Source organism: Coregonus clupeaformis, chromosome 14 (assembly GCF_020615455.1).
Source record: "Coregonus clupeaformis isolate EN_2021a chromosome 14, ASM2061545v1, whole genome shotgun sequence".
Taxonomy (NCBI): domain Eukaryota; kingdom Metazoa; phylum Chordata; class Actinopteri; order Salmoniformes; family Salmonidae; genus Coregonus; species Coregonus clupeaformis.
In genome coordinates, this window is record NC_059205.1 from 27,765,403 (window position 1) to 27,793,154 (window position 27,752).

The 27,752-nt window shown below is 43.7% G+C and overlaps 1 protein-coding gene and 1 long non-coding RNA gene across 5 annotated transcripts in view; one reads left to right on the plus strand and one right to left on the minus strand.

Moving 5' to 3' along the window:
• LOC121581067 (CDK5 and ABL1 enzyme substrate 1-like) overlaps positions 1-3,787 on the minus strand; it is a 33,958-nt gene extending 30,171 nt beyond the window's left edge. For both annotated transcript variants that reach the window (XM_041896435.2, XM_041896434.2), the window contains exon 1: positions 2,635-3,787. In XM_041896435.2, coding sequence (XP_041752369.2) covers positions 2,635-3,206 — 572 coding nt within the window. In that variant the 5' untranslated portion in view covers positions 3,207-3,787. The remainder of the gene's footprint in view (positions 1-2,634) is intronic.
• A 1,258-nt stretch (positions 3,788-5,045) lies between these two features.
• Positions 5,046-7,736, plus strand: LOC121581541. Of its 3 annotated transcripts, none has more exons than XR_006003221.2 (4): positions 5,046-5,250; positions 5,634-5,783; positions 6,566-6,697; positions 7,281-7,736. It is a non-coding gene; the product is annotated as an uncharacterized LOC121581541 (long non-coding RNA). The 3 variants fall into 3 exon arrangements; XR_006003222.2 differs by having other exon boundaries at positions 5,659-5,783; XR_006003220.2 differs by having other exon boundaries at positions 5,046-5,783; positions 7,281-7,735.
• Positions 7,737-27,752: the final 20,016 nt, after the last annotated feature.

A 27,752-nucleotide genomic window follows, 5' to 3' on the forward strand; every position in this document is an offset into this window, starting at 1 on the left:
TTTTAAGCAGCTCTGAGCTCTGGTCTAGTATCTTTTGGCAGCTGATCAGAGGGTTGGGGACTGGGGCTTCCTGGCTGGGAGCAGAAGCAGGAATGGAGGCCAAGAGAGAGAGCGAGATGAGAGAGAGAGAGAGAGAAAGAAAGAAAGCGAGAGAGAAAAAGAGAGAGATGGAAAAGGAGAAAGAGAGAGAGGCGGAGGAGAAAGAGAGAGGGGGAGAAAGAGAGGGGAAGAGAGGGATAACGAGAGAAAGAAATAAAGCGATGGAGAGAGATAAAGAGAGAGAGATAAAAGAGAGAGTTAAAAACATAAGACATTATAAAAACATCAAGTAAAAATCACAGATTTCTTTCATCATACAGGGATGCAGCTTTACTGTTAATTTCTGATTGTTTATTTTACTTTCGCTTATTATTTAGAGCGAGAGAGAGAAAGAAAGAGAAAGAAAGAGTGTCTAGTCTGGTGCCCTTGGGAGAGGAAGTGGAGTGGAGGGTAGAAAACAGAGAGAGGAGGAGAGAAACCGAGAGAAAGGAGAGCCTGGCCGGGCAGCGTCTCTGAAAGCCTGGACATCCTGCCTTTCCTTTCCCAGCCAGGGTTCTCTGGACTTGGCCACATTTCCACAAAGCTGCTGCCCTGAGAAAACAAACCAGGCACTGTGGGACTCCCATCTATGATATGTCTGTGGAAAATGTGGCCAGAGTCTATCAACAGGTTGGCTTAGTTATTTCTCAACAGCTTATAATTCAGTTTACATGGGCTTCCTTCTCTGACCGACCGCATTCCATAACCTGTGGGGGTTTAGCTACTAAATCATGGTACTGTATCTCATGCTCACTACATGGCTAACTAATGCAATGAGAAGCCCCAATGCAAACTTTAGTCATCGTAACACCTTCAAGAGAAATATATTGCAGTAAGCTAATGAATTAAACTTTGTATAAAATACTGTTGGGGTTGATAAATAAAAATAAATTCCACTTTTAAGAAAGTTTATTTTTACAAAACCTAACAAACCATCTGTAAGGTATTTGTTCATATAACATCTTCATAACACATTCATTACCAAATGGCATGTTTTACGCTACATGTACTTTTCACTCTTAAGATATGGCATTAGCTCATGACAGATTTCAGGAGCAGTCTGGCTAATGTCACTTCGATTAAGTCAAAAGGTGAACTAAATGCTTCACAATGGCTTCATGAATGCGTTGTCCTGTGAAGTCTGGCAGTTGCAAGACACCATAGAGAGGACAGGACAAGCAAGGCAAGAGACATGGAGTGTCTCCATCGTGGAGTGGCCTGAGAGTGTAGTGTATCTGACAGCATTTTCTGACACAGTGAGAGAAAGAGAGGACTGTTACTGACAGCTCTCCTGCAGTGGTGAGAGAGAGAGAGAGAGAGACTCATATTTCCCTGTGCTCTGGTCTACTCTACAGAGTAAACAAAGGTTTGGAATAAAAGGCATCAGTGGTCCGGTGTATTTGGGAGTGTTGGATTACAGGATATTTATATCGCATAGGAGAGGGCAAGGCGGCAGGTGGTGGGTAACTTTAAAATACACATACCCTCAGCTCCAGAATAAACAATAGGCCTACCTGGGCTGCATTAGCTCTATATACTGTACTGTGCAAAACCAATAGGCTATATTGTCAGTTAGCCCTCACTTAATTGGCCATGTTAGGTAACAAGTAGATTACCAGTCCTCAAGATAGAAAACATTCATCTGAAGTGATGAGGTCTGTGAAAGGAACTAGGCCACAGCTTACCAGCTGTTGCCTTCTTGTAAAATAAGATCATATCTATAGGCCTACATCTCCATACCTGTCAAGTAGTCATGGTGGGACTGCATCTGTATGGGGGAGAAAAAGACACCCTTTTCTTCCTTCTGGGCATGCCTTTACTTGTTTGATCTCTCATACGGTTTCAGTGCAATCCCTAACATGTTTTACAAATTCTATGTTATTTAAGGACTCATGCATCATACTGTTAAGGCAGGCTAATCTAAATTATGCCACAATGGTTAACCTTTTCCACCTAATCCTGCTGATATGCAACATTGATTCCACTTGAATCAATTGGCCACTGCATGTGGATTGGTGTATTATTGAATCTCGGCACACAAGTGTGTAAATTGCTCATGGATGAGATACAGTTTCACAAATCTGAGGGCACTTTGTCTTTGCTGTCTGTCTCTTTATTTTTATTTAACCTGTCTTTAGCAGTACACTGACTAAGACTTATGATGCCCTTTGAGCAGCCATAGTACAAAATGTGACAGGAGGAACCCGTGCTATTGTTTAATTTATCTCTGTTGATAAACGTTAACCTAGCCCAGCCCAGGTCTGTGGATCATGTTTCTTGGCTTCACTCAACAAAGACCTTAATCAAGATAACACTTTCCTGTTGCAACACTGTAGCCTGTAGTGTACTGTTGACACTATTGGGTTGCAATATTGTAGCATATGACATGATGCCTAATTTGTGAGAGCGCAGTGTAAACATTGCCTGTGTGGGCTTCTGTGTCAGTACACTATACCCAATATGGGCAACATTGACATACATAACAGTCAGTATAAACTCCTTCACACGTCATGAATGTAAACACTAACGTTACATGATGCAGAGATCTACAGTTACCTTGATCTCTGCAGCTCCAGTACCGAGTTGGCGATCTGTCCTCCCTCCAGACAGCAGCCCTGGGAAGCCTGCCTGAAGTAGGCAGCAGGCGCAACTCCCTGAGTGTAGGTCTGAAGCCTGCCTCTAGTCGCGGCTGGTACTGCAGAGAAGGGCGAACTGAAAATCGAAGGGCCGAAAGCATCCCCTTCCGGATCTGTACATGCTGGAGCTGCAGCGGCGGGACCAATCCCAAAACTGGCTCGGGTGTTAGCAATCAGAGCCTGGTTCGCAATAGCAAGCGCCTGGGCGGCCGTCGTGGGGTTCGCTACCGCAGCGCCACTGCCAGCCACGTACAGCGGGCGCTCTGCAGCGGTAACCAGGCTCTGTCTAGTCCTGGCCTCAACTGAATTATCCTCTTCGGTCTGATTGTCGGCATCATCTTGCACGGGTCGACCATCCAAAGAAATGTTACTGAGAAAAGAGAGCGCGGCTTGTCTCCTCCGAGGGTCTATGCGTTTCCGCGTAAGCTCGATGTTGGAATGCTTGATCTGAAGCGTGGTTGTGGATGTATTGCTGCTTGTGGCAGCCGCCATGGTCCGCTTTCAGCGATACGAAGCGGCGAGCAGCGGTTTTGTCAAGATGACATTAACAGTGTGTAAAGAGTGCTTATGTAGTTAGCAAATGTCAAAGGCTTGTCTTTTAAGTGCAAGCGTTAAACTGACTAAACACAGGATGGTCACGTGTGTGCAGTATTGTGGATTGTGGCAGCATAATTTTTTTTGACCAATAGGGTTCAGGGATACGTATGAAAGGTTTTTTTCCACCCCTATGCTATGGAATTACTTTTGTGCCTTTAATATCAAGCAAACCTTTTCAATTCGTGAAAAAAATTCTTATTGCAAACAAAAATAATGATACTGAAAGCAAAACATTAACCCAAAAGTATTGAGATTAAAATAAATAGGGAAATCATTTTGAAAGGCAAGAACAAATAAATTGTAAATGAATGCAAAAATGGAAAAGAAAAATGGTTTTCAGTTCAACATTTTCAATGATTGCGATGAAACGCTTCCCTCTTTGCCTGCAATTTTTCTATCTTTGGTTAAGTTACCCTGCCTTTATTGCGTTTTCAAAGTTGGCACATTCATTCCATGTAGGCGGGGTTTAGAGGGAGGCATAGGTCAACTGGTTTTGGAGTGACAGTTCATCCTAGATTTTTGTTATTTATCTGATTAAAAACATGTATTTAACTTTTCCATTTAGGATAAAAAGGGCTCAGTGGCTACTTGCTAGCTAGTTAATGTTACCTTTACAACAAGAAGGACATCGGGGAAACACCCTAGGTAAGTGTATTTAACTAGCTAGCTATCACAGCCAGCAAGCAAGATATGATGCACTGGTTACTCTAGTGGTACAGTATGTGGTTATTCGAGAACAAGGGCACTACTAGCCCTTTTCTAGCCTAATAATGGACTAAAGGAGCCTACCATTACTACTAGCTCAAGGACCTTACATTTGTTTAAAGGGTGAATTGGCTCTGGAAGCCAAAACAGCCAAATACTCCATCTAAACATGAATCGATTCTCAATTGCGGTACGGTTCTAGAAACATAAATCCCTCTACTTTCATATCACATCAAAATAAATTCACTTACAGAGGAGGCTGGTGGGAGGAACTAAAGGAGGAAGGGCTCATTCTAATGGCTGGAATGGAATAAACTAAATGGAGTCAAACGTGGTTTGATGCGTTTGCTACTGTTCCATTAATTCTATTCCAGTCTTTACAATGAGCCCATCCTCCTATTGCTTCTCCCACCAGCCTCCTCTGGTGTACACTGTTTTCCTAGGTGTGAGAAATATTCAGAAGGGCATGAGACAAAGGAATGTGTAGCATTGGGGAAAGTAGTGGTTTGTGTTAATTGTAGGGGTGCCTATGGGGCTGGGGATCAGAAATGTCCCGTGCGAGAGAGGCAGGTTGAGGTTTCCAGGGTTATAGTAGTGCAGAAGTTGTAATATGCTGAGGCAGTGAAGAAAGTAGAAGAAGATGGGTAAAGGGGGAGGGATCCTGAGAGGAGTGGTGTGAGTAATAGATTTGTACCAGTACAGAGGGATAGGGCAACAAGTGATATAAGTTTCAGTAGATTGGAGATTTAGCATTTATAGCAATGGTTATCAACTGTACTGCAGGGATGGAACGTAAGTCGCAGAAAATTGAGGTTGTGGTGGCAGCTGCAGAGAGGTATTTGGGTGTGCAATACTTTCAGGTTGTTGGCCTGAGGTAGGACTAAATAGATTTAAATAGTGGAGTAGGGTGGTGTTATTTATTTTTTATTTTTGTGAGTGTAGTGTTAGATTGTAGGGTTTTTGTTTATTTATGTATTTTTTCAAGCAAAGTATAAGAGAGTTGTACTCCAGTCTAGTAGGTGGCGGTAATGCAACATTTATTGTATGCCAACTACCGTAAAACCTCACCGAAGAAGAAGAAGAAGAATGCAGCCAACATTATTTTTAATTGACAACGCGTTTGGAGACACAGATAGTTAATTAGCACAGGTAGCACTCTGTCTACTGTCTGTTTTCAATAAACAAGCGCTGTAGTATGGAAATATAGCAGCGTGGAAACCCTAACCCTATAAAAGTGTGTATCAATTTAACCTTTAGTTTATCTTTTATTATTTCTTGCCGATCCTTACGCTTCCAAAACCGTACCGCAAGCAATGCGTGTTAATGTTCAGACCGAACGTCGCGGCTCTTAACAAAATACTCTCCTACAGTCTTTGTCAAATGACTTTTATGTGTAATGGAATGGAATTGAGAGTCATGATCAAGGCTAGCCCTTCTCATCACTCCAGTGCTGTATGGCCTTGGGTTTTCGAGAGTTATGTCACTACTATCTGAAAGCTTTTCATCAGAGTTTGATTGTACTATAGACTATTTTCTTTTGCATTTGTTTATTTTTTTGTGTCTTGGCTCTCACACTGGCTGTGTGTGTGTGCATCTCTGTCCTGTCTGCCTGCCTAGCTGTCTTGTCTGTCTGTCTGTTTAGGAGTTCCAGATGTGGCTATAAGAGAGTGGTGGCAGACAACAGTGGAGGGTATCTTCACTGAGTAGTGAGCACATGTAGGAGCTCATTATCATGAAGTTAATCTACAGGTATACCAGCTGATACAAGTAGGTATCCTATATTAGGTAGGTGTACTACTACTTGATATATATAGGAGGTGGCGGTTGCAAGCACAAAGGTAGATAATATCTACAGTATCTAACTATGGTTGCAAGTCATTAACAATGAATTACTTGGCACTGATTCTCCCTGTAGGCAGTAGCAATATGAGTTTGTTACTGCGTCAGTTGCATCCTGATTCTCCACTCTTCTCCCAAAGTGTGCACTTGCACACTTTTCTTGCAAGGATTTAGCCATGCTGGAAACTCCATGCTGCTAATGCTTACACACCTATCCTATGCTTTTTAAATCCATGTCGTGGAGTGTGCAAGGGCACACTTCAGGAGAAGTAGGTCGTAGCCCTTGTGTGCTCACTCAACCACCTCTATGCCTTGTAGCTGAAGCCTACAGCAATATTCCGATTTAAGTGCTACTCTACGGCATGGTAGTGTTTACAGTAGAGTTAAAATTGAATTTTATTCTTATTGTAGTTTCATCCCCCACCAATGAGTTCTTGTAAGTGACATTTTGTTTGTTGTAAGTCAAGTTTCTGTTTACAAACAGTAGTGAGTTATTATATCCCACAGGGGACAATACCAGAGACTCTGTAAGGGCGCTGGTTATCAATGATATGGACTGGAATCAGTCTGATTCTTCTGAGTTCCTGTTGTCTGAAGGGTTGAACAATTATTTTTTTGAAAGAAAAGCCTTTTCTATATTAGCTTATTTGCTCCAGTCCAGACCTGACATTGTGCCTTTCAACTAATCTATTTTGTGTTCCAACCCTTAGGAAACTATGAGAAGGGAGGAGTTCAGCTGACTAACGTCATTGCTGTGTGCAGGAAACCCCAGCAGCTCCTTCAGCAGACAGCCCCTTCCTGTCTTCCAGATGCTGCTGACAAAGCTGCCCTCCATCAGCCAGGTGAGGATGCTCTCCCATGGGAAGCAAGGGCTAAAGTGGCACCAAAATGGCTGAAAAAGGACTTTGTGCCCTAAACCCCCTTCTTCTAATGGTCTGCACTTTTTAACTCCCCTTTATGGATTTAAGGCAATGGATTGCTACAACCATGGTTGGGTGGGGGGGTTTTGCCATATTCCTTACACCAACAGTTCATTCCTTTTAAGCCCATGAGGGGGATTGTATGAATGCGTACTTCGGTTTAGGGGTAGAGGGTCGGCTTGTACCCTTCCTCCCAAAGTGTGCACTAATTCAGTGTTCCTCATTCTTGGCCCTGAAGGGCATCAGTGTGTAAATAGTGATCCCTACCTGTGCTAGAACACCTCATTTAACTACAATAAAACCATACTTGGGGAAATTGAGTGAATTAATGGTTGTTGTGACAACATGCATTATCCCAGAGCATACAGTTATCGTGAACAATAAAATAAAATATAAAAAAATAATTGCGACTAGTGCATTTATCATTAGTTGTACATTGATAATCTGTGTTATGTTTCCACCCATGATAACCTTTTTGCATAATTTGTGCTCTTTTTTTCCACAGGCGGTTCTGGCTGATGACCTGTCTCCATAGCTGAGAGAAGCCGAGGAGGAGTATTACTTTGTTCCCAACAACACTATTAATATTTCTAACTGTACTGATGAGAAAGAGGATGGCAGATTTATCCATTGTTTCTGAACTGTGTTCAGTCAAGTTTACATTGTCAATTTGTTACTAGTCACATGTTCAATAAGGTATTCTGCAAATAGAATTACAATACAGAAATGTTCTTGCTCTTTAGTGAAGTTCTGCCAATCATATGTTGGAAACCATTATCAAGGAAAACGAGTTGAACACTTTGTGGAAATTGTAATCTGTTTCTTGAACACCAGTGATTCTTCTAAGGATGATAATAACTGTTACCTGTAGGACAATGTCTCTATCACAGGTCTCCAAGTGTACAGTAAGGGGTATATCCTTAATAAAATCATTTTTGATGGTTAATTGTGCAGACTGATTGCTACGGCATGGACATGACAAATCAATGAACTAATTAAACACTTATCTGCTTTATGCCTCTGATTTTCCAGTCGACATTAGCAAGGAAAAACGATATGCAATAATGCAGCTTTAACAGTATTGAGTCAAGTAACCGCTTTGTCAACTGTCTCACCAAGGCCTAACTCAAAGAATGTTTAGGCCAAGGTTATGCCCATCTACTCTATTGTTACTGGCCATACAGTGAGGGAAAAAAGTATTTGATCCCCTGCTGATTTTGTAAGTTTGCCCACTGACAAAGAAATGATCAGTCTATACTTTTAATGGTAGGTTTATTTTAACAGTGAGAGACAGAATAACAACAACAAAATCCAGAAAAACACATGTCAAAAATGTTATAAATTGATTTGCATTTTAATGAGGGAAAAGTATTTGACCCCCTCTCAATCAGAAAGATTTCTGGCTCGCAGGTGTCTTTTATACAGGTAACAAGCTGAGATTAGGAGCACACTCTTAAAGGGAGTGCTCCTAATCTCAGCTTGTTACCTGTATAAAAGACACCTGTCCACAGAAGCAATCAATCAATCAGATTCCAAACTCCACCATGACCAAGGAGCTCTCCAAGGATGTCAGGGACAAGATTGTAGACCTACACAAGGCTGGAATGGGCTACAAGACCATCGGCAAGCAGCTTGGTGATAAGATGACAACAGTTGGTGCGATTATTCGCAAATGGAAGAAACACAAAAGAACTGTCAATCTCCCTCGGCCTGGGGCTCCGTGCAAGATCTCACCTCGTGGAGTTGCAATGATCATGAGAACAGTGAGGAATCAGCCCAGAACTACACGGGAGGATCTTGTCAATGATCTCAAGGCAGCTGGGACCATAGTCACCAAGAAAACAATTGGTAACACATTACGCCGTGAAGGACTGAAATCCTGCAGCGCCCGCAAGGTCCCCCTGCTCAAGAAAGCACATATACAGGCCCGTCTGAAGTTTGCCAATGAACATCTGAATGATTCAGAGGAGAACTGGGTGAAAGTGTTGTGGTCAGATGAGACCAAAATCGAGCTCTTTGGCATCAACTCAACTCACCGTGTTTGGAGGAGGAGGAATGCTGCCTATGACCCCAAGAACACCATCCCTACCGTCAAACATGGAGGTGGAAACATTATACTTTGGGGGTGTTTTTCTGCTAAGGGGACAGGACAACTTCACCGCATCAAAGGGACGATGGACGGGGCCATGTACCGTCAAATCTTGGGTGAGAACCTCCTTCCGTCAGCCAGGGCATTAAAAATGGGTCGTGGATGGGTATTCCAGCATGACAATGACCCAAAACACACGGCCAAGGCAACAAAGGAGTGTCTCAAGAAGAAGCACATTAAGGTCCTGGAGTGGCCTAGCCAGTCTCCAGACCTTAATCCCATAGAAAATCTGTGGAGGGAGCTGAAGGTTCGAGTTGCCAAACGTCAGCCTCGAAACCTTAATGACTTGGAGAAGATTTGCAAAGAGGAGTGGAACAAAATCCCTCCTGAGATGTGTCCAAACCTGGTGGCCAACTACAAGAAACGTCTGACCTCTGTGATTGCCAACAAGGGTTTTGCCACCAAGTACTAAGTCATGTTTTGCAGAGGGGTCAAATATTTATTTCCCTCATTAAAATGCAAATCAATTCCTAACATTTTTGACATGCGTTTTTCTGGATTTTTTTGTTGTTATTCTGTCTTTCACTGTTCAAATAAACCTAACATTAAAATTATAGACTGATCATGTCTTTGTCAGTGGGCAAACGTACAAAATCAGCAGGGAATCAAATACTTTTTTCCCTCACTGTATATGCATAGATTGATGTTTTTTTATTACATTGCACTGCAGCTATAGTTGAAGTCGGAGGTTTACATACACCTTAGCCAAATACATTTAAACTCAGTTTTTCACAATTCCTGACATTTAATCCTAGTAGAAATTCCCTGTCTTAGGTCAGTTAGGATCGCCACTTTATTTTAAGAATGTGACATGTCAGAATAATAGTAGAGAGAATGATTTATTTAAGCTATTTTTTCTTTCATCACATTCCCAGTGGGTCAGAAGTTTACATACACTAAATTAGTATTTGGTAGCATTGCCTTTAAATTGTTTAACTAGGGTCAAACGTTTCGGGTAGCCTTCCACAAGCTTCCCACAATAAGTTGGGTGAATTTTGGCCCATTCCTCCTGCAGAGCTGGTGTAACTGAGTCAGGTTTGTAGGCCACCTTGCTCACACACGCTTTTTCAGTTCTGCCCACATATTTTCTATAGGATTGAGGTCAGGGCTTTGTGATGGTCACTCCAATACCTTGACTTTGTTGTCCTTAAGACATTTTGCCACAACTTTGGAAGTATGCTTGGGGTCATTGTCCATTTGGAAGACCCATTTGCGACCAAGCTTTAACTTCCTGACTGATGTCTTGAGATGTTGCTTCAATATATCCACATAATTTTCCTTCCTCATGATGCCATCTATTTTGTGAAGTGCACCAGTCCCTCCTGCAGCAAAGCACCCCCACAGCATGATGCTGCCACCCCTGTGCTTCACGGTTGGGACGGTGTTCTTCGGCTTGCAAGCAACCCCCTTTTTCCTCCAAAACATAACGATGGTCATTATGGCCAAACAGTTCTATTTTTGTTTCATCAGACCAGAGGACATTTCTCCAAAAAGTACGATCTTTGTCCCCATGTGCAGTTGCAAACCGTAGTCTGGCTTTTTTATGGCGGTTTTGGAGCAGTGGCTTCTTCCTTGCTGAGCGGCCTTTCAGGTTATGTCGATATAGGACTCGTTTTACTGTGGATATAGATACATTTGTACCTGTTTCCTCCAGCATCTTCACAAGGTCCTTTGCTGTTGTTCTGGTATTGATTTGCACTTTTCCCACCAAAGTACGTTAATCTCTAGGAGACAGAACGCATCTCCTTCCTGAGCGGTATGACGGCTGCGTGGTCCCATGGTGTTTATACTTGTGTACTATTGTTTGTACAGATGAATGTGGTACCTTCAGGCATTTGGAAATTGAACCAGACTTGTGGCGGTCTACACATTTTTTTTCTGAGGTCTTGGCTGATTTATTTTGATTTCCCCATGATGTCAAGCAAAGAGGCACTGAGTTTGAAGGTAGACCTTGAAATACATCAACAGGTACACCTCCAATTGACTCAAATTATGTCAATTAGCATATCAGTGTCACGCCCTGACTTATGGGACTCTAGTATGTTGAGTCAGTGTGTGGAGTTCTATGTTGTATTTTCTATGTTCTCATTCTAGGTTGTGTATTTCTATGTTTGGCCGGGTGTGATTCCCAATCAGAGGCAGCTGTCGCTCGTTGTCTCTGATTGGGGATCATACTTATGTAGCCTGTTGGCAATCAGTTGTTGTGGGATCTTGTTCCGTGTGGAGGCTTGTTTTATGTTTAGCCTTAGGACTTCACGTTTCGTTGGTTTGTTGTTTTGTTAGTGTGTTTATCGTTGTAATAAACATGTACGCATTTCACGCTGCGTCTTGGTCTGACCCGTCCTTAAACGAACGTCAGAAATTTAGCAGAATGTCGGCGAAAATCCATCTCGCTCCATCTTCTCCCACTGCCGGCCATTGTGCATCCTCTCACCACCATATTTGGTAGTGAGTGGAAACACCGACTGGATGCTTCACATTTATACATCCGGTGAAATATCTGTCTCATTGTTCTATTTACATTTGCATTTTTAGTCATTTAGCAGACGCTCTTATCCAGAGCGACTTACAGTTAGTGAATACATATTTTTTTATACTGGCCCCCCGTGGGAATTGAACCCACAACCTTGGCTTTGCAAACGCCATGCTCTATCAACTGAGCTACATCCCTGCCGGCCATTCCCTTCCCTACCCTGGACCAATTGTGCGCCGCCCATGAGTCTCCCGGTCGCGGCCGGCTGCGACAGAGCCTGGATTCGAACCAGGATCTCTAGTGGCACAGTTAGCACTGCGATGCAGTGCCTTAGACCACTGCGCCATATGTGTAAACTGGTCATATGTGTAAACTGGTCATATGTGTAAATCACCTCGCTACCTAAATTCTTAGCTGTTAGCTAGCTAACATGGTTAGGTCACAGTTAGGTGCTGAAGATAATAATTAAGGGGACACAATCGACACATCTAACTTCTGGAATTAGCAATTAAGATACTTTATACAGTAAAACAAGTTGCTAGCAAGTTACCTGGGTGCAGGGTAGCCTATCTAACCTACATGTAGCTAGGATGTAAACAAACTGGATCATTGGGTGAGGCTGACCTGTCACACCAAAACCGGATGACCAATAGAGACGCAACATTTTAGGCTCCCTCTTAACCCCCCCTACATGGGGGGTAGTGAAAGCACAGACAGAACAATGAGACAGATATTTCACCAGGTGCATAAATGTGAAGCATCCGGCTGGCGTTTCCACTCACTACCAAATATGGCCGACATTCTGCTAATTTTCTCATCGATGAAACATTTGATCTCAATACAGTTTTCTGTTTCCAAAATTAGAATCTGTTGCGAACAGAGTGGACTAAGTTTTGTAGACTTTACCCTTTGCCAAAGTTTCCAAAAATTGTGTTGTTTAGAAGGAGAGCATAGAGCAAATTGAGTTATTGCACATGTGCACGTCACAGAGTAGGCGTTCCCTAACGGAAATGCATGCTAAAACGCGCCAACAGGCTCTCGCTAGCTGGTGCTTGGCTCTGTCCACCTCCTTGCTGCTTCTGCCCACTATGATTCAATTACTCCCATTGGAAATGACAGGCTGTGGTTTATCTTGCGTTAGTTATAAAAAAATATTTGGCAAAAACAAAGGGCAGGGTAACATAAGCAAAGATAGAAAAAATTGCAGGCAAAGATGGGAACCGTTTAATCGCAATTGCAATATCATTGAAAAGGTTTCACTGACAAATATTTTTTGGGGAAACTATAGTGTGTTTTAGGGTCATATTATGGAAGTAATTGGTTAAATAGCCTTTACATTATATCCTAATCCCCTAAACTACCAAGACTTCAAAGCATAAATATTGCATCTTCACTGCATGTAAGTCTCTAAAATACCTACATTGAATCTGTAGAACAGACCTTGATATTGAAAACAAAAGTGGGCAGTGCATTTGTTTGAGCAATGGAACCACTGAGGTATAAACATACAGAAAGATAGAGGACTCATCTTAATATCTGTGCCATTATAACTTCTGTGACAGCATGGGCGGCAGGTAGCTTAGTGGTTAAGAGCGTAGTGCCAGTAACCGAAAGGTTGCTGGTTCTAATCCCCGAGCCGACTAGGTGAAAAATCTGTCGATGTGCCCTTGAGCAAGGCACTTAACCCTAATTGCTCCTGTAAGTCGCTCTGGATAAGAGCGTCTGCTAAATGACTAAAATGTAAATGTAATGGGCAGCGGCATTGAGGCTACAACCCATAGGAATCCCTACCCAGTTGACTACTTTAAAATGGTGGAAGCACTCAATGGCGCTGCCCATGCTAAAATGGCCTTTTGGCCCCTAGAGGCATCTATCATTCTCTATGGGTATATTGGGGTCGCGTCAGAGAGAAAGAGGAAGAGAGAGGCCCAACTCTGCAGAAAATCTGTCTCCCTCCAGCAGGTGAGTTTTTTTTCTCCATTGCTTCACCCACCAAGCAAGGAGTTTTTGTATGGAGCTCAATGAGAGAGTGTCGAATTTGGTCAACAAAAAAAGGTTGATTTGATTGAATAGAAGTGTCGTAATGCTTAAGTTATTACGAGTGTACTGATATAAGTAGGACACGTGACATCCCGGCAACTTTGAGAAAAAACACTATCGGAGTTGTCTCGAGATGGCTATGCATATTCATGGCATGAGGCTAGTAGCTTAGCATCTCTCTCCATTGAATACAGGCGGTTGATGTCAACAAACCTTATCGAATTTAAAAAAGGATTACAATAATGAGATGTATCCACCATTCCAGAGAAAGGATAGGTGGGAGCAAGACAGCCCGCCATGCCGCTTTGTGGACAACGACTCCCATTGTTAAGGTGAAGAGACATGCATCTTGTCAGTATATCCATAATCTTTGGTTGCATCTGTTTACGTGGACCAACATCACATGTGCACTAGCACTCAGTGCTCAAAGGGAGCAGCACGAGCAGTGACGTCGTCATCACGTCATCCAAAAACATGGCAGACATTGGATGAATATAAAATGATAAAACATCGGCCTCAGCAACAATTATTTTAATTATTAAATTGATGTTTTGTGCACAAAGGTGATGACTAAAGTGTCTTATTAGGAATTTTCAAATCTGACTTCTCAATGTGGCCGTCTATGGAAGTTGTATTTTTGGGCTGGGCGTCAGTTAAACTGCAGTACTCAAGCAACACTGTAGGAGCAGTTGAAACCGTGCTTCTAGACCAGAACCCTGGCCCCTTGAATGGAGCCTGCTGTTTTCCAAAATATGCAATTCTGCATTTCCGCAACATTTGCGCCATCTGTCTGCTTTACATGGTTAAGTCTGGTTTAGTAGTCAGGTCTGGACATTTTTTTACTAAATATGCCAATATCACAATACTGCAGTTACACACCAATACAAAATAGTGCTCTTTTCACTGAGTCTGCGTTCACCGATCACCAATGTGTAGTAGGAACCCCCCTGGGTGGCATTAGCTGTTTATGCCAATACTTTTTCATTTGTTTTGCCTTTCATTCATGATAGATAGTTCTCTAAATGGCCATCCAGGAAGCTGTGTCATTTAGACAGTTTATGATGAAAAGACCTCTACTCACCACTGGATGTCCCTGTGGCTCTTCTAATCTCACTGTGTTCCTTTATACCCACACGGGCTCCCATGTCGGATTCTTGCTGAAAGCATCCTAACCAACTCCTGCAATTGAGGAGTAGATGAGGAGGGCTGCTAGTAGTGTCAAGTTGAACATTCTTTCCCAAGAAGATAAGTAGTCAAAAGCATTGGGGTGATTGACATTACTCAGATCTCTGGTGAGTCAACCATACTGTCCTACTAATACACATCACAATGGAGTTTTAGGCTGACTATTGAATAATAGTTGCAGAGGAAAACTAGGGGATGACATTTAGAGATGAATACCTATAATTGGGGCTAGGAGTAATTGGGGCCAGGAGTTTTTCCATTCCTGGTCAGGTCATATTGTCAGGAAAACTCCTGGCCCTAGCTATAGTAACTTCTGTAGTTGTGTGCTGATTTTGAGTAACTCTTGACACTGATCCAAGCCCATGCTGCCCATTTGTTTTTTTACTTCCTAATAAAAAAAACTTTACCTTAATTTCACCCCAGTAGCAGAACATTACTGTGCAATGCCATACAATGATGTAAAATGAAACCAGATCTTGGGCTCAGATACCTTAGGTTAGGTTCTGTCTCTGGATTGCAACAATGAGGTGTATGAACTGCAGGTCCTTTAGCCACCCACCATTAATCTGAGCTGCCCATCAGCAGAGAGAGAGAGAGAGAGAGAGAGAGAGAGAGAGAGAGAGAGAGAGAGAGAGAGAGAGAGAGAGAGAGAGAGAGAGAGAGAGAGAGAGAGAGAGAGAGAGAGAGAGAGAGAGAGAGAGAGAGAGAGAGAGAGAGAGAGAGAGAGAGAGAGAGAGAGAGAGAGAGAGAGAGAGAGAGAGAGAGAGAGAGAGAGAGAGAGAGAGAGAGAGAGAGAGACTCCGACTCCTACTACCCCCTCCGTCGCCGTGAAACACTGGACTTCCTGTGTTTGTGTGAAGCTTCCTACACATGAAGTGCTTTGGCACCTCATTGTGAGTCGCAATGCACATGACTCCGCTATTACTTTAGAGTTGATTAAGGAAAAACATGCCAAGTGTTAGAGCACCATAAATTATTACCAGCACTACTCCTGAAGGGTTATGACATGCAGACAATACAGTCAGGTCCCAAATTATTGGCACCCTTGATAAAGATGAGCAAAAATGAATGTATAAAACAAATAATTCAAATACTGAGCTATATTGTATGCTCAAACAAATGGGGAAATTATATTATATACTAATACAATTGCTCAGAGAAAGTAATATTTTCCCCCCTAAAAAATATACTGTAGGTGTCATAATTATTGGCACATCTAAAGATTCTTATAAATAAAATAAAACATAATAACATCTGCATTAACATTCTACTTTTTTAAGTTAATCTCAGCTCAAGGAACGTTTGTATTGTGGCCTTCCATGGCATCCTGTTTGACTGGGGTATAAAAATGAGGAACACGCATGTAAAATCCCTTTGTCGTTGGTCACCATGGGAAAAGGCAAAGCGCTCACAAATGAAAAGAGACAAATGGTTGTTGACCTTCATCAATCAGGCAATAGGTACCAAAAACTTGCGCAAAAATTAAATATACCACCTACCACTATTAAGGCAACAATTATGAAGTTTAAAACCACTGGAACAGTGGTTAACATGCCTGGTATTGGACGCAACTGTATCTTGTCCCCATGCACAGTGAGGAAGATGGTTCGGGAGGCAAAGAAAAATCGTAGGGCCAAATTAGGAGAATTATAGAACGTGGTCGCATCTTGGGGTCACCAAGTCTCCAAATCTACAATTAGACGCCACCTCCATGCCAATAGTCTCTTTGGAAAGGTTGTTAGAAAAAAATACTTTATTGAGAGCAACTAAAACATTTAAATGCCTGAAGTTTGCTAAACAGCATTGGCACTTGGACTGGAACCGGTGTTATGGTCAGATGACACAAAAATAGAGCTCTTTGGCCACGTACACCAGTGGTGGGTTTGGCCTCAAAAGAAGGATGCAGAAAAGAACCTCATACCTACTATAAAATATGGTGGTGGATCTTTGATGTTATGGGGCAGTTTTGTTTCCACTGGTCCTGGGGCCCTTGTTAAGGTCAACGGCATCATGAACTCTACCAAGTACCAGAACATTTTAGCCAAAAACCTGGTTGCCTCAGCCAGGAGGCTGAAACTTGTCCGCAAGTGGATCTTCCAGCAAGACAATAACCCAAGCACACATCAAAATCCACAAATCAACACTTTGCAATGGCCATCTCAGTCTCCCGACTTGAACCCCATTGAAAACCTGTGGTTTGAATTGAAGAAGGCAGTCCTTGAGCGCAGACCGAAGGATATCAAGGATCTGGAAAGATTCTGTATGGAGGAATGGTCTAAGATCCATCCCAATATGTTCTACAATCTCATAAAACATTTTAGAAAAAGTCTCAGTGCCGTTATCCTCGCAATTTGAGGGTGCAAAAACAGTGGTGCCAATAATGTATCTTTTTGAGAATTAGTTTTATTACTTGTTAAACAAAAATCTCTCTTTCTCTGAGCAATTGTATTAGTATAAAATAATATATATATATATATATATATATATATATATATATATATTTAAATATATATATATATATATATATATATATATATATATATATATATATATATATATATATATATATATATATATATATATATATATATATATTTAAATGGCATACAATACACAGTGCCTTCAAAAGTATTTATCCCCCTTGGCATTTTTCCTAATTTGTTGCATTACAACCTGTAATTTAAATGGATTTTTATTTGGATTTCATGTAATGGACATAAACAAAATAGTCCAAATTGGTGAAGTGAAATGAAAAAAATTACTTATTTCAAAGAATTCTGAAAAATAAACAACGGAAAAGTGGTGCGTGTATATGTATTCACCCCCTTTGCCATGAATCCCCTAAATAAGATCTGGTGCAACCAATTACCTTCAGAAGTCACATAATTAGTTAAATAAAGTCCACCAGTCACATGATCTGTCACATGATCTCAGTATATATACACCTGTTCTGAAAGGCCCCAGAGTCTGCAACACCACTAAGCAAGGGGCACCACCAAGCAAGCGGCACCATGAAGACCATGTCTCCCGAGTGGCGCAGTGGTCTAAGGCACTGCATCGCAGTGCTAGCTGTGCCACTAGAGATCCTGGTTCGAATCCAGGCTCTGCTGTAGCCGGCCGCAACCGGGAGACATATGGGGCGGCGCACAATTGGCCCAGCGTCGTCCAGGGTAGGGGAGGGAATGGCAGGCAGGGAGGTAGCTCAGTTGATAGAGCATGGTGTTTGCAACGCCAGGGTTGTGGGTTCGTTTCCCACGGGGGGCCAGTATGAAAATAATAATGTAAGTCGCTCTGGATAAGAGCGTCAGCTAAATAATGTAAATGTAAGACCAAGGAGTTCTCCAAACAGGTCAGGGACAAAGTTGTGGAGAAGTACAGATCAGGGTTGGGTTATAAGAAAATATCCGAAACTTTGAACATCCCACGGAGCACCATTATTGGAATATGGCACCACAACAAACCTGCCAAGAGAGGGCCGCCCACCAAAACTCACGGCCCAGGCAAGGAGGGCATTAATCAGAGAGGCAACAAAAAGACCAAAGGTAACCCTGAAGGAGCTGCAAAGCTCCACAGCAGAGATTGGAGTATCTGTCCATAAGACCACTTTAAGCCGTACACTCCACAGAGCTGGGCTTTAAGGAAGAGTGGCCAGAAATAAGCCATTGCTTAAAGAAAAAAATAAGCAAACACGTTTGGCGTTTGCCAAAATGCATGTGGGAGACTCCCCAAAAGAAGAAGGTGCTCTGGTCAGATAAGACTAAAACTGAGCTTTTTGGCCATCAAGGAAAATGCTATGTCTGGCGCAAACCCAACACCTCTCATCACCCCGAGAACACCATCCCCACAGTGAAGCATGGGGGTAGCAGCATCATGCTGTGGGGATGTTTTTCATTGGCAGGGACTGGGAAACTGGTCAGAATTGAAGGAATGATGGATGGCGCTAAATACAGGGAAATTCTTGAGGGAAACCTGTTTCAGTCTTCCAGAGATTTGAGACTGGGACGGAGGTTCACCTTCCAGCAGGACAATGACCCTAAGCATACTGCTAAAGCGACACTCGAGTGGTTTAAGGGGAAACATTTAAATGTCTTGGAATGGCCTAGTCAAAGCCAGACCTCAATCCAATTGAGAATCTGTGGTATGACTTAAAGATTGCTGTACACCAGCGGAACCCATCCAACTTGAAGGAGTTGGAGCAGTTTTGCCTTGAAAAATGGGCAAAAATCCCAGTGGCTAGATGTGCCAAGCTTATAGAGACATACCCCAAGAGACTTGCAGCTGTAATTGCTGCAAAAGGTGGCTCTACAAAGTATTGACTTTGGGGGGGTGAATAGTTATGCACGCTCAAGATTTCTGTTTTTCTTGTCTTATTTCTTGTTTGTTTCACAATAAAAAATATTTTGCATTTTCAAAGTGGTAGGCATGTTGTGTAAATCAAATGATACAACCCCCCCCAAAATCAATTTTAATTCCAGGTTGTAAGGTAACAAAATAGGAAAAATGCCAAAGGGGGTGAATACTTTCGCAAATCACTGTGGCTCAGTATTTGAATTATGAAGTCTTTGTTGCTCATCTTTATCAAGGGTGCCAATCATTTTGGACCTGACTAGTTTACAGCAACAAGATGGGAGTGGAGGGATGTTGTAGTATGCTGGTAATAATGGGGGTAATAAAAACATGGAGGATGAGAAGAAGGAAAGGGGGACAGTGAGGGTGAAATATCTTAAATGATGCATTTGTTATTCTTTTGTTGTTACTTTTTTAAAATCCATTATCTTACTTGGCATGAATCAATGTCAGATACTTTCTTCAATACTGAGTCAGGATTGTTGATGTTTTTGTTAATACTAGTGCTGGGAAAGTTTGTGAGCAGGGTATGGCAATTAAAATGCCTGTCAAGCTATTATCAGGGGGTGTTATTGTCGCTTGCCTTAGTTGGGCTTGCTTGGAGAAGGACACACTTTGTATGCATGCCTAGAACACACACACACTTCCAGAACGCTGCACCCTAGGTCAGCAGCCACATGGAAAAACCCAACAAGACCTTAGTCTTTAACACTTCACCATGGCATGAGCATGGGAAAACACAACCCATCACGACTGCAGAACATTTTGTAAATCCCTAACAGCCATAGCAATGAACCCCCTTCTGTAACATGAGAAATAAGATAAGTCGTTTAAATTGCCTTTTAAAGCTTTGATATGTTTTTCCTCACCCAGGGTGTGAGAGTTTTATGCCCTGAGGAGACAAAAATATATCTATCAAAATTAGCCCCTTTGTTCAGATTAGTGGTTGTGTTGATGAAGGATTAAGATAAGAAGGAGAGTGTGAGGAGGGAGAGCAGCACTTCCACTGTGTGAGCGCCTACAGTAATGTAATGGGAAAAAGAGGGTCTTATCAGTAGCTAACAGCTAAAGATCTCCCTGTGGTTCACCTCAGTTCATATTCTAGATGCAGCCAGGTCACTCGTGATACAGGTCAGTATTCGATGTCCATCCATGCCTGAGGACGTCGGGATATGACGTGGAAATCGGCCACTAGAGGCGACAGTGAGCGCTGTTTGGCCAGGGCGTTGTGGACGGGGATGGCTGATGGGCATCTGCCTCTGATTCCAAAGGTTGCAAGTTCGAATACAGCGATAGTTGTTTTTGAGATTATAGTTTTAAGCCTATCCCAAACCTTAACCCTAACCTTAACCATTCTGAGTTAATTCCTAACTTTAAGATTTAGGAATTAATGCCGAAACTTAACCTTAAACACTTCGAAATTTGACGTTTACAACAACTTTTCACAAATTTCACATTTGAGAAACATGGATGAACTTCTAATTCTGACGTGAGACTGTGAGAGCTAGTTGCTGGATGACACATACAGTATATACACATAGACTCTCATGAGGAAGGGATAGCTCTCTCAGGGTAATCTCAGGAATATACATCTGAACTGGTTTAGATTGCACTTTTAGGTCAGACTTTACATTAAGTTTATTTTTTCCCTTGTAGTAATTCTGTAATTACAACTTAATGTAAAGTGTTACCCACTTAAGATGCTCTTAATAATTAAGAGAGAGAAAAAAACAGAGAGAAAGAGATTACCATCCTGGTTCTGTATGGTGTTGGTTGTCTGTGGTCAAGAGAGCAGTAGGAGTGGTTGTGTTGTGTTGTGGTTGTGTGTGTGTGTGTCGGGTTTGAAGAGGAGGGGGAGGAGGGGTCTGTGGTCATGGTCCAGGATTGATGACTCTGTTCTGGGTCGCGAGGAAGCCCCCCCCCAGCCCCCTCGTCCCTCTCCAGGCCCACCCGCACCGTCCACCACAGCTCCCCAGTCCAACTTCAAACATGCCGTGTTGTGGTGATCTATGGAGATGGCCAGGCAGCTCTTTCAACTGAGTCAGGCCAGGTCCATCAAAGGATTTATCTCCTCACAAGATTAAAGGGGGCCAAGGCGTCTGCCAAACAAAGGCTAAGGCTGAGGGTCAACCCAGGCCTCTGCGTGAGAGATTTATACAGAGGCAGCCTTCACATCGTAGACATTATAGCCCTCTCAGTCCCTTGTGACGTCCCCTCACCTAAACCTCTATACTAACCAGACCTGGTCCAATATGCTGAGAAAAAAAAAAAATTAGCATTGGTATGTCTGCAAATTGTTACTCAAATATGATCATTGTTGAAAAATATTTTTGGATATTAGGAGAAAAACATAGTTCGAGCCGATCAACTGAAATTGTTTAATTGAAAGACTTGAGGAGGATTTGGCAAAATGTAGGTGTAGTATATATTGTTCTTTGCGTCACAACGTGCATAGTTACATGTGCTAAGTTGTGAGGTTCTGAAGTAAATTTTCAGCAACATCAACTATAAACACATTAGCAAATAGTTTGAGTCAGACTCAGAGGCAGGGTGTAAGTTATTCAACCCTCCTACTTTATATTTCTGACATGTTCCTGGCATCACTGAGAATTCCACAGTAATGAGGAAATAACTTTTATGGAGCATTAATACTGGTTAGGAAAAATAAATGAATTCACCCCTTAAACAGTATAAGAGCAATGCATTCTGTGTATGATCCTATTGGCTGAGGGAGTAGCTCACCTGATCCATCATGAATATGTAACACTCCCATATAGCCTACTAGTTTATCAAAACACAAAACATTTTCTGTTCTCCAGTTTCGTTATAGAGCATGCCCTCTCAATGACTCTATGACCAAAACACTTAACAAATCCATCAAATCTACTGGCTCATTGAATCAATCAGTGAAGCTCTCCCTGTCCTCAGCTCCAGTCATTAAGGGACATTAGAAGCAATTTGATCACAATACGATTGCATTTTCAAGAGCTCCACCGCATCATACACTCTTAGAAAAAAGGGTTCCAAAAGGGTTCTTTGGCTGTTCCCATAAGATAACCCTTTTTGGTTCCAGGTAAAACCGTTTTTGGTTCCAGGTAAAACCCTTTTTGGTTCCAGGTAAAACCCTTTTGGGTTCCATGTGGAACCTTCTGGGGAAAGGGTTCTACATGGAACCCAATAGGGTTCTACCTGGAACCAAAAAGGGTTATTCAAAGGGTGCTCCTATGGGGACAGTCGAAGAACCCTTTTAGGTTCTTGATAGCACCTTTTTTCCCCCAAGTGTATGAAATTGGGGGAGGGGCCTGTCTCCGTCTGTCTGTCCGTTAGTAGTCACACGCGATATCTCAGACAGGACTTGTCCGATTTTGATGAAACTTGGGTGAATTGTGCGTCTTGCTATAGAGATCCAGCATTTACAAAATTACACTGATTGGCTGAAGGCGGGAGCTATAGTAACTGAAATGTGTTACTCACACGCCATATCTCAATTGGCCCAAAGGGGGGCGCTGCATCATTCATAGGGGACAACATGTTTCCTGTTGCCTTGTTTTTCTTGGGGATGAGATTGGTTCGTTTTAAGAGTAGGAACGCAGGCTTGTGATAACATACTTTGCCGTCTAGCTCAGAATGAAAACACTCATTTGTATTCATTTGCAGGCGGCTGGGTGTGGGTAAGACAGAGTGAGTGAGGGAGTTGATGCTGGTGGCTAGATAGGACCAGGCACCATTATGACTAGGGGGGACAATATGGGTTCACTCAGACCATCTGGAATACCAGGGTACTTCTCATTAAGAGGGAGCAGAGACAGTCTAACCAGAATCATATAATTCAGAGAGATTCTCCATAATGAGTTGTTATCGCTCAGACACGGCCTTATTGATTAAACATACCAGTGAATTTCATAGAAAAGAACATTAGGGCCATGTAGAGGAAGGATGTTAGAGGGAGGGCGGTAGTAGACTATACATTTCCCCTAGATTCCAATAATAAGGGGAGTGCTACTGAATGGACAATATTCAGTGGTGTCAAAGTCAAAAATTTGACCTGAGATGACCTTGACGACCTCATCCTATACTGCATTTCTGTTGATCCTATAGTCTAGTTTTCACCTGTGCTGATGAACTCCAAGGCAATACATTTGTCTCCCTTCTACTCCAACTTCTAAGTTGACCTTGGTCTACTGTACATGCAGTGGGGAGCCTCGCCCAGGGTAGTAGGAGGAGTATTCATCACCATGTACTCAGACTGTACAGGGTCAACACTGGGCTGGAGGAAACGCTCACTTCACTGTGCCTGGCACCAGCAGGCACGTCACAGACACACACGCACACGCACACACACACACATGCACACACATGCACACACATGCACATGCACATGCACATGCACATACACAAACACACACACACGCACACACACTATTCAGGCAGCCTTGAGAAATGCAGCCAGGACAGAATGTACATTAAAACAGGAGGGAGGCTCTTCTATCCTCCCCTCTTGCTCTAACATTCTCGCTCTACCTCTCCTCCTCTCTTTCTTCTCACAGTTTCGTCCCAATCGTAGTGTGAAGTAGAGTTCTTCAGTTTTGCCCCCTCCTCCACACGCAGAAAACGACATCCCGTTTGTGCTGAGTTGGAGACAAATCACATTGTCCCTCATAACTCTGTCTCCTCTTATTATGTTTACGGTGATGTCAATGGGAGCAAAGTGGATAATGTGACCGCTGGAAAGTGGAGAATGGAGCACAGCACTCATCCCAGAGCATGACAGAACCTCTTTACTCTAGCCCTGCCAGTAGACCTTCTATTGTCCCAGGTTTCTTACTTGCAATTTAAATAAGACGCTGCTGAAATGCAACCATACTTCATGACATTACTATAACATTACTGCACAGGAGGTTGGTGGCACCTTAATTTGGGAGGACAGGCTTGTGGTAATGGCTGGTGCAGAATGAGTGGAATGGTATCAAATACATCAAACACATGGTTTCCATTCCATTTGCGTCATTCCGGCCATTATTATGAGCCGTCCTCCCCTCAGCTGCCTCCTGTGCATTACTGTCTTTTCTCTGAGGGAATGCAATATGACACATCCTAGGGCTTTCTCTCTCTCTCTCTCTCTCTCTCTCTCTCTCTCTCTCTCTCTCTCTCTCTCTCTCTCTCTCTCTCTCTCTCTCTCTCTCTCTCTCTCTCTCTCTCTCTCTCTCTCTCTCTCTCTCTCTCTCTCTCTCTCTTCTATTTTAGTATAAGAGGTCATGATATGCTACTTTGTCTTGTAAACACTCAGAGCTAGGGTTTACCTCTGCAGCTCCAGGGCTAAAGGTCTGACTGGAACAGGGCTCCCAACGAGGAGCAGATGAGGAGAGCTGTGCTCTAGAGGTTTATGGCTGTGCCTGTGTCAGTGTCAGGTAGACTGTCAGAGATGGCTTAGGAGAATCTACAACAGGTCCTAGGGCTGCTGGATTACTATGGGATATACTAGCATCATCAAACCCCTGTTTTTGAGCCCAGAAATGTGAAACTGAGACATACCTTTGTCCTAAGACTAAAATACAGTCTGAAGAACCCCAAAGGAGAAATGAAATAATTGAAGTAACTTTTAGAAATCAGATTTACTACAGAAGTAATGCACTGTTGAACATGTCTAACTCAACATTATTTGTCAATTGTATATGGTGTCCTTAGGACACATAACATGCCTCTAATAATTCAATCATTTTTATGATACCCCTATTTCTAATAAATCACTTCTCAATGATCTGAGGTACTTGACCCTGGCAGTTCTAACCAGCAGACAGACAAGCACTGCTCTCCATCACAATATTCCCCTTTATTTATCTCCACTTCATCACTCTGTCAGAACCACTCAAATGTAACTGCAATTTTTCTGTCAGAACGATTCAAATGTAACTTCAATTTTCCCCCATGCAGTAGAATCTGTCATGGCTCTCTTGTTCTGTCGACGATGGAGTGGAGTGGATTACAGAGATAACATAATGAGCACCTTTCAGTAATAGATGCGGTAAAGAGGTCAATCAAACTCGACCAAAACAATGGAATTCCCATGGAAAGGCGTGGGGGAAAGGGCCGTGGGGGAAAGGGCCGTGGGGGAAAGGGCCGTGGGGGAAAGTTCCAGAGTCTCCTCATTGCCCCCCAGCAAAATGTGTCTACATTTGGGCTATTGTTTATATGTGTATTTCACCTATGTTGAGGTAAACATCGGAGTATAATCACCAGCTGTAGCGGGTGATTTGGACGGAGTCAGGCGCAGGAGGTGTAAATCACAGAATAATGGTTTATTCGGCCAATACAGCGGTTCGCAGCAATGCGTAAAACAACTACAGTGCGACTTAAAGGCACACTGGGGAAAACAAAACACACAGGTGAATATCCCGGCGATAAAGTACATAATGCTCCACCGGCCCCACAAACCGCGGGCTCAGCTTCTGGCAGGGCAGGCGGTCAGTGTTGGCTTTCTGGCGACGCACAGCGCGCTGGAGGTGGACGTGGGCGGCGTTCCACGTCTCCTCTGCACGCCAAAACCAGTCGTCCACCGCAGGAGCTTCGGTCTGGCTCTGATACCACGGTGCCAGGACCGGCTGATACCCTAAAACACATTGAAATGGTGATAGGTTAGTGGAGGAGTGGCAGAGAGAGTTCTGGGCGTATTCGGCCCATGGCAAGAAACACTGACCACTCCCCCGGCCGGTCCTGGGAGTAGGACCGCAGGAACCTACCCACATCCTGATTCACCCATTCCACCTGCCCATTAGATTAGGGGTGAAACCCAGAGGTCAGGCTGACCGAGACCCCCAGACGTTCCATGAAAGCCTTCCAGACCCTAGACGTAAACTGGGGACCCCGGTCAGACACTATGTCCTCTGGCACCACATAGTGCCGGAAGATGTGAGTAAACAGGGCTTCCGCAGTTTACAGGGCCGTGGGGAGACCGGGCAGAGGAAGGAGGCGGCAAGCTTTAGAGAAGCGGTCCACAATGACCAGGATGGTGGTGTTACCCTGAGAGAGGGGAAGATCAGTTAGAAAGTCAATCGATAAGTGGGACCATGGCCATTGTGGAACTGGTAAGGGATGTAACTTACCCACTGGAAGGTGCCTAGGTGCCTTACTCTGGGCGCACACAGAGCAGGAGGAGACATACACCCTCACGTCCTTAGCCAAGGTAGGCCACCAGTACTTCCCGGTCAGGCAGCGCACTGTACGGCCGATGCCTGGGTGACCAGAGGAGGGGGACGTGTGTGCCCAATAGATAACACAATCACGGACACTAGACGGCACGTACCGCAGCCCAGCTGGGCACTGAGGTGGAGATGGCTCTGTGCATAACGCCCGATCTATGTCTGCGTCCACCGCCCACACCACCTGCGCCACAATGCAGGAGGCCGGGAGTATGGGGGTATTGTCTATGGGCCTCTCCTCTGTGTCGTACAGACGTGACAGTGCATCTGCCTTCACGTTCTTTGTGCCTGGTAAATAGGACAGCGTGAAATCAAACCGGGTGATGAACAAGGCCCACCTGGCCTGGCGAGGGTTCAGCCTCCTCGCTGCCCGGATGTACTCCAGGTTATGGTGGTCAGTCCAGACGAGGAAAGGGTGTTTTGCCCCCTTGAGCCAGTGCCTCCACGCTGTCATGGCTCTGACAACAGCCAACAGCTCCCGATCACCAACGTCATTTCTGCTCCGCCGGGCTGAGATTCTTAGAGAAGAAGGCATATGGGCGGAGCTTGGGTGGTGTGCCCGAGTGTTGGGATAGGACAGCGCCTACCCCTACCTCGGACGCATCCACCTCCACTACGAACGGCAATGATGGATCGGGATGGGCTAGTACCGGGGCTGAGGTGAACAGAGCCCTCAGGTTACTGAAAGCCCTGTCAGCTTCAGCAGACCAGCAAAGCTGGGACAGCCCACCCTTCAACAGAGAGGTGATGGGAGCTGCGACCTTGCCAAAGCCCCGGATAAACCTCCGATAGTAATTGCAAAGCCAACGAAGCGCTGCACCTCCTTTACCGTGGTTGGAGTCGGCCAATTACGCACGGCTGAAATGCGGCCTCCCTCCATCTCCACACCTGAGGTGGTGATGTGGTATCCAAGGAAGGTGACTGATTGTTGGAAGAACAGACACTTTTCTGCCTTGGCATACAGGTCATGCTCTAACAGTCGGCCCAGCACTCTGCGAACCAGGGACACATGCTTGGCGCGCATAGCGGAATACACCAGGATGTCATCGATGTAGACCACCTCACCGCGACCAAGCATGTCCCGAAACACCTAATTCACAAAGGACTGGAAGACTGATGGAGCATTCATCAACCCGTACGGCATCACCAGGTATTCATAATGCCCCATGGTTGTGCTAAATGCTGTCTTCCACTCGTCCCCTTCCTGGACACGCACCAGGTTGTACGCACTCCTGAGATCTAATTTCGTGAAGAAGAACGCCCCATGCATTGATTCGATCACAGAGGAAATTAGGGGTAGAGGATAACTATAGCGAATGGTAATTTTATTAAGTGCATGGTAATCAATGCAAGGGCGCAGAGCCCCGTCTTTCTTCACGAAAAAAAGAAACTCGAGGAGGCGGGTGAAGTGGAGGGACGTATGAATCCCTGATGCAGGGACTCTGAGACATATGTTTCCATAGCCTCTGTTTCCGCCTGTGACAGGGGATATACATGACTCCTGGGCGGCACAGCGTCTAACCGGAGGTTTATCACGCAATCCCCCGCCCGATGGGGTGGTAATTTTGTCGCCTGCGTTTTGGAAAA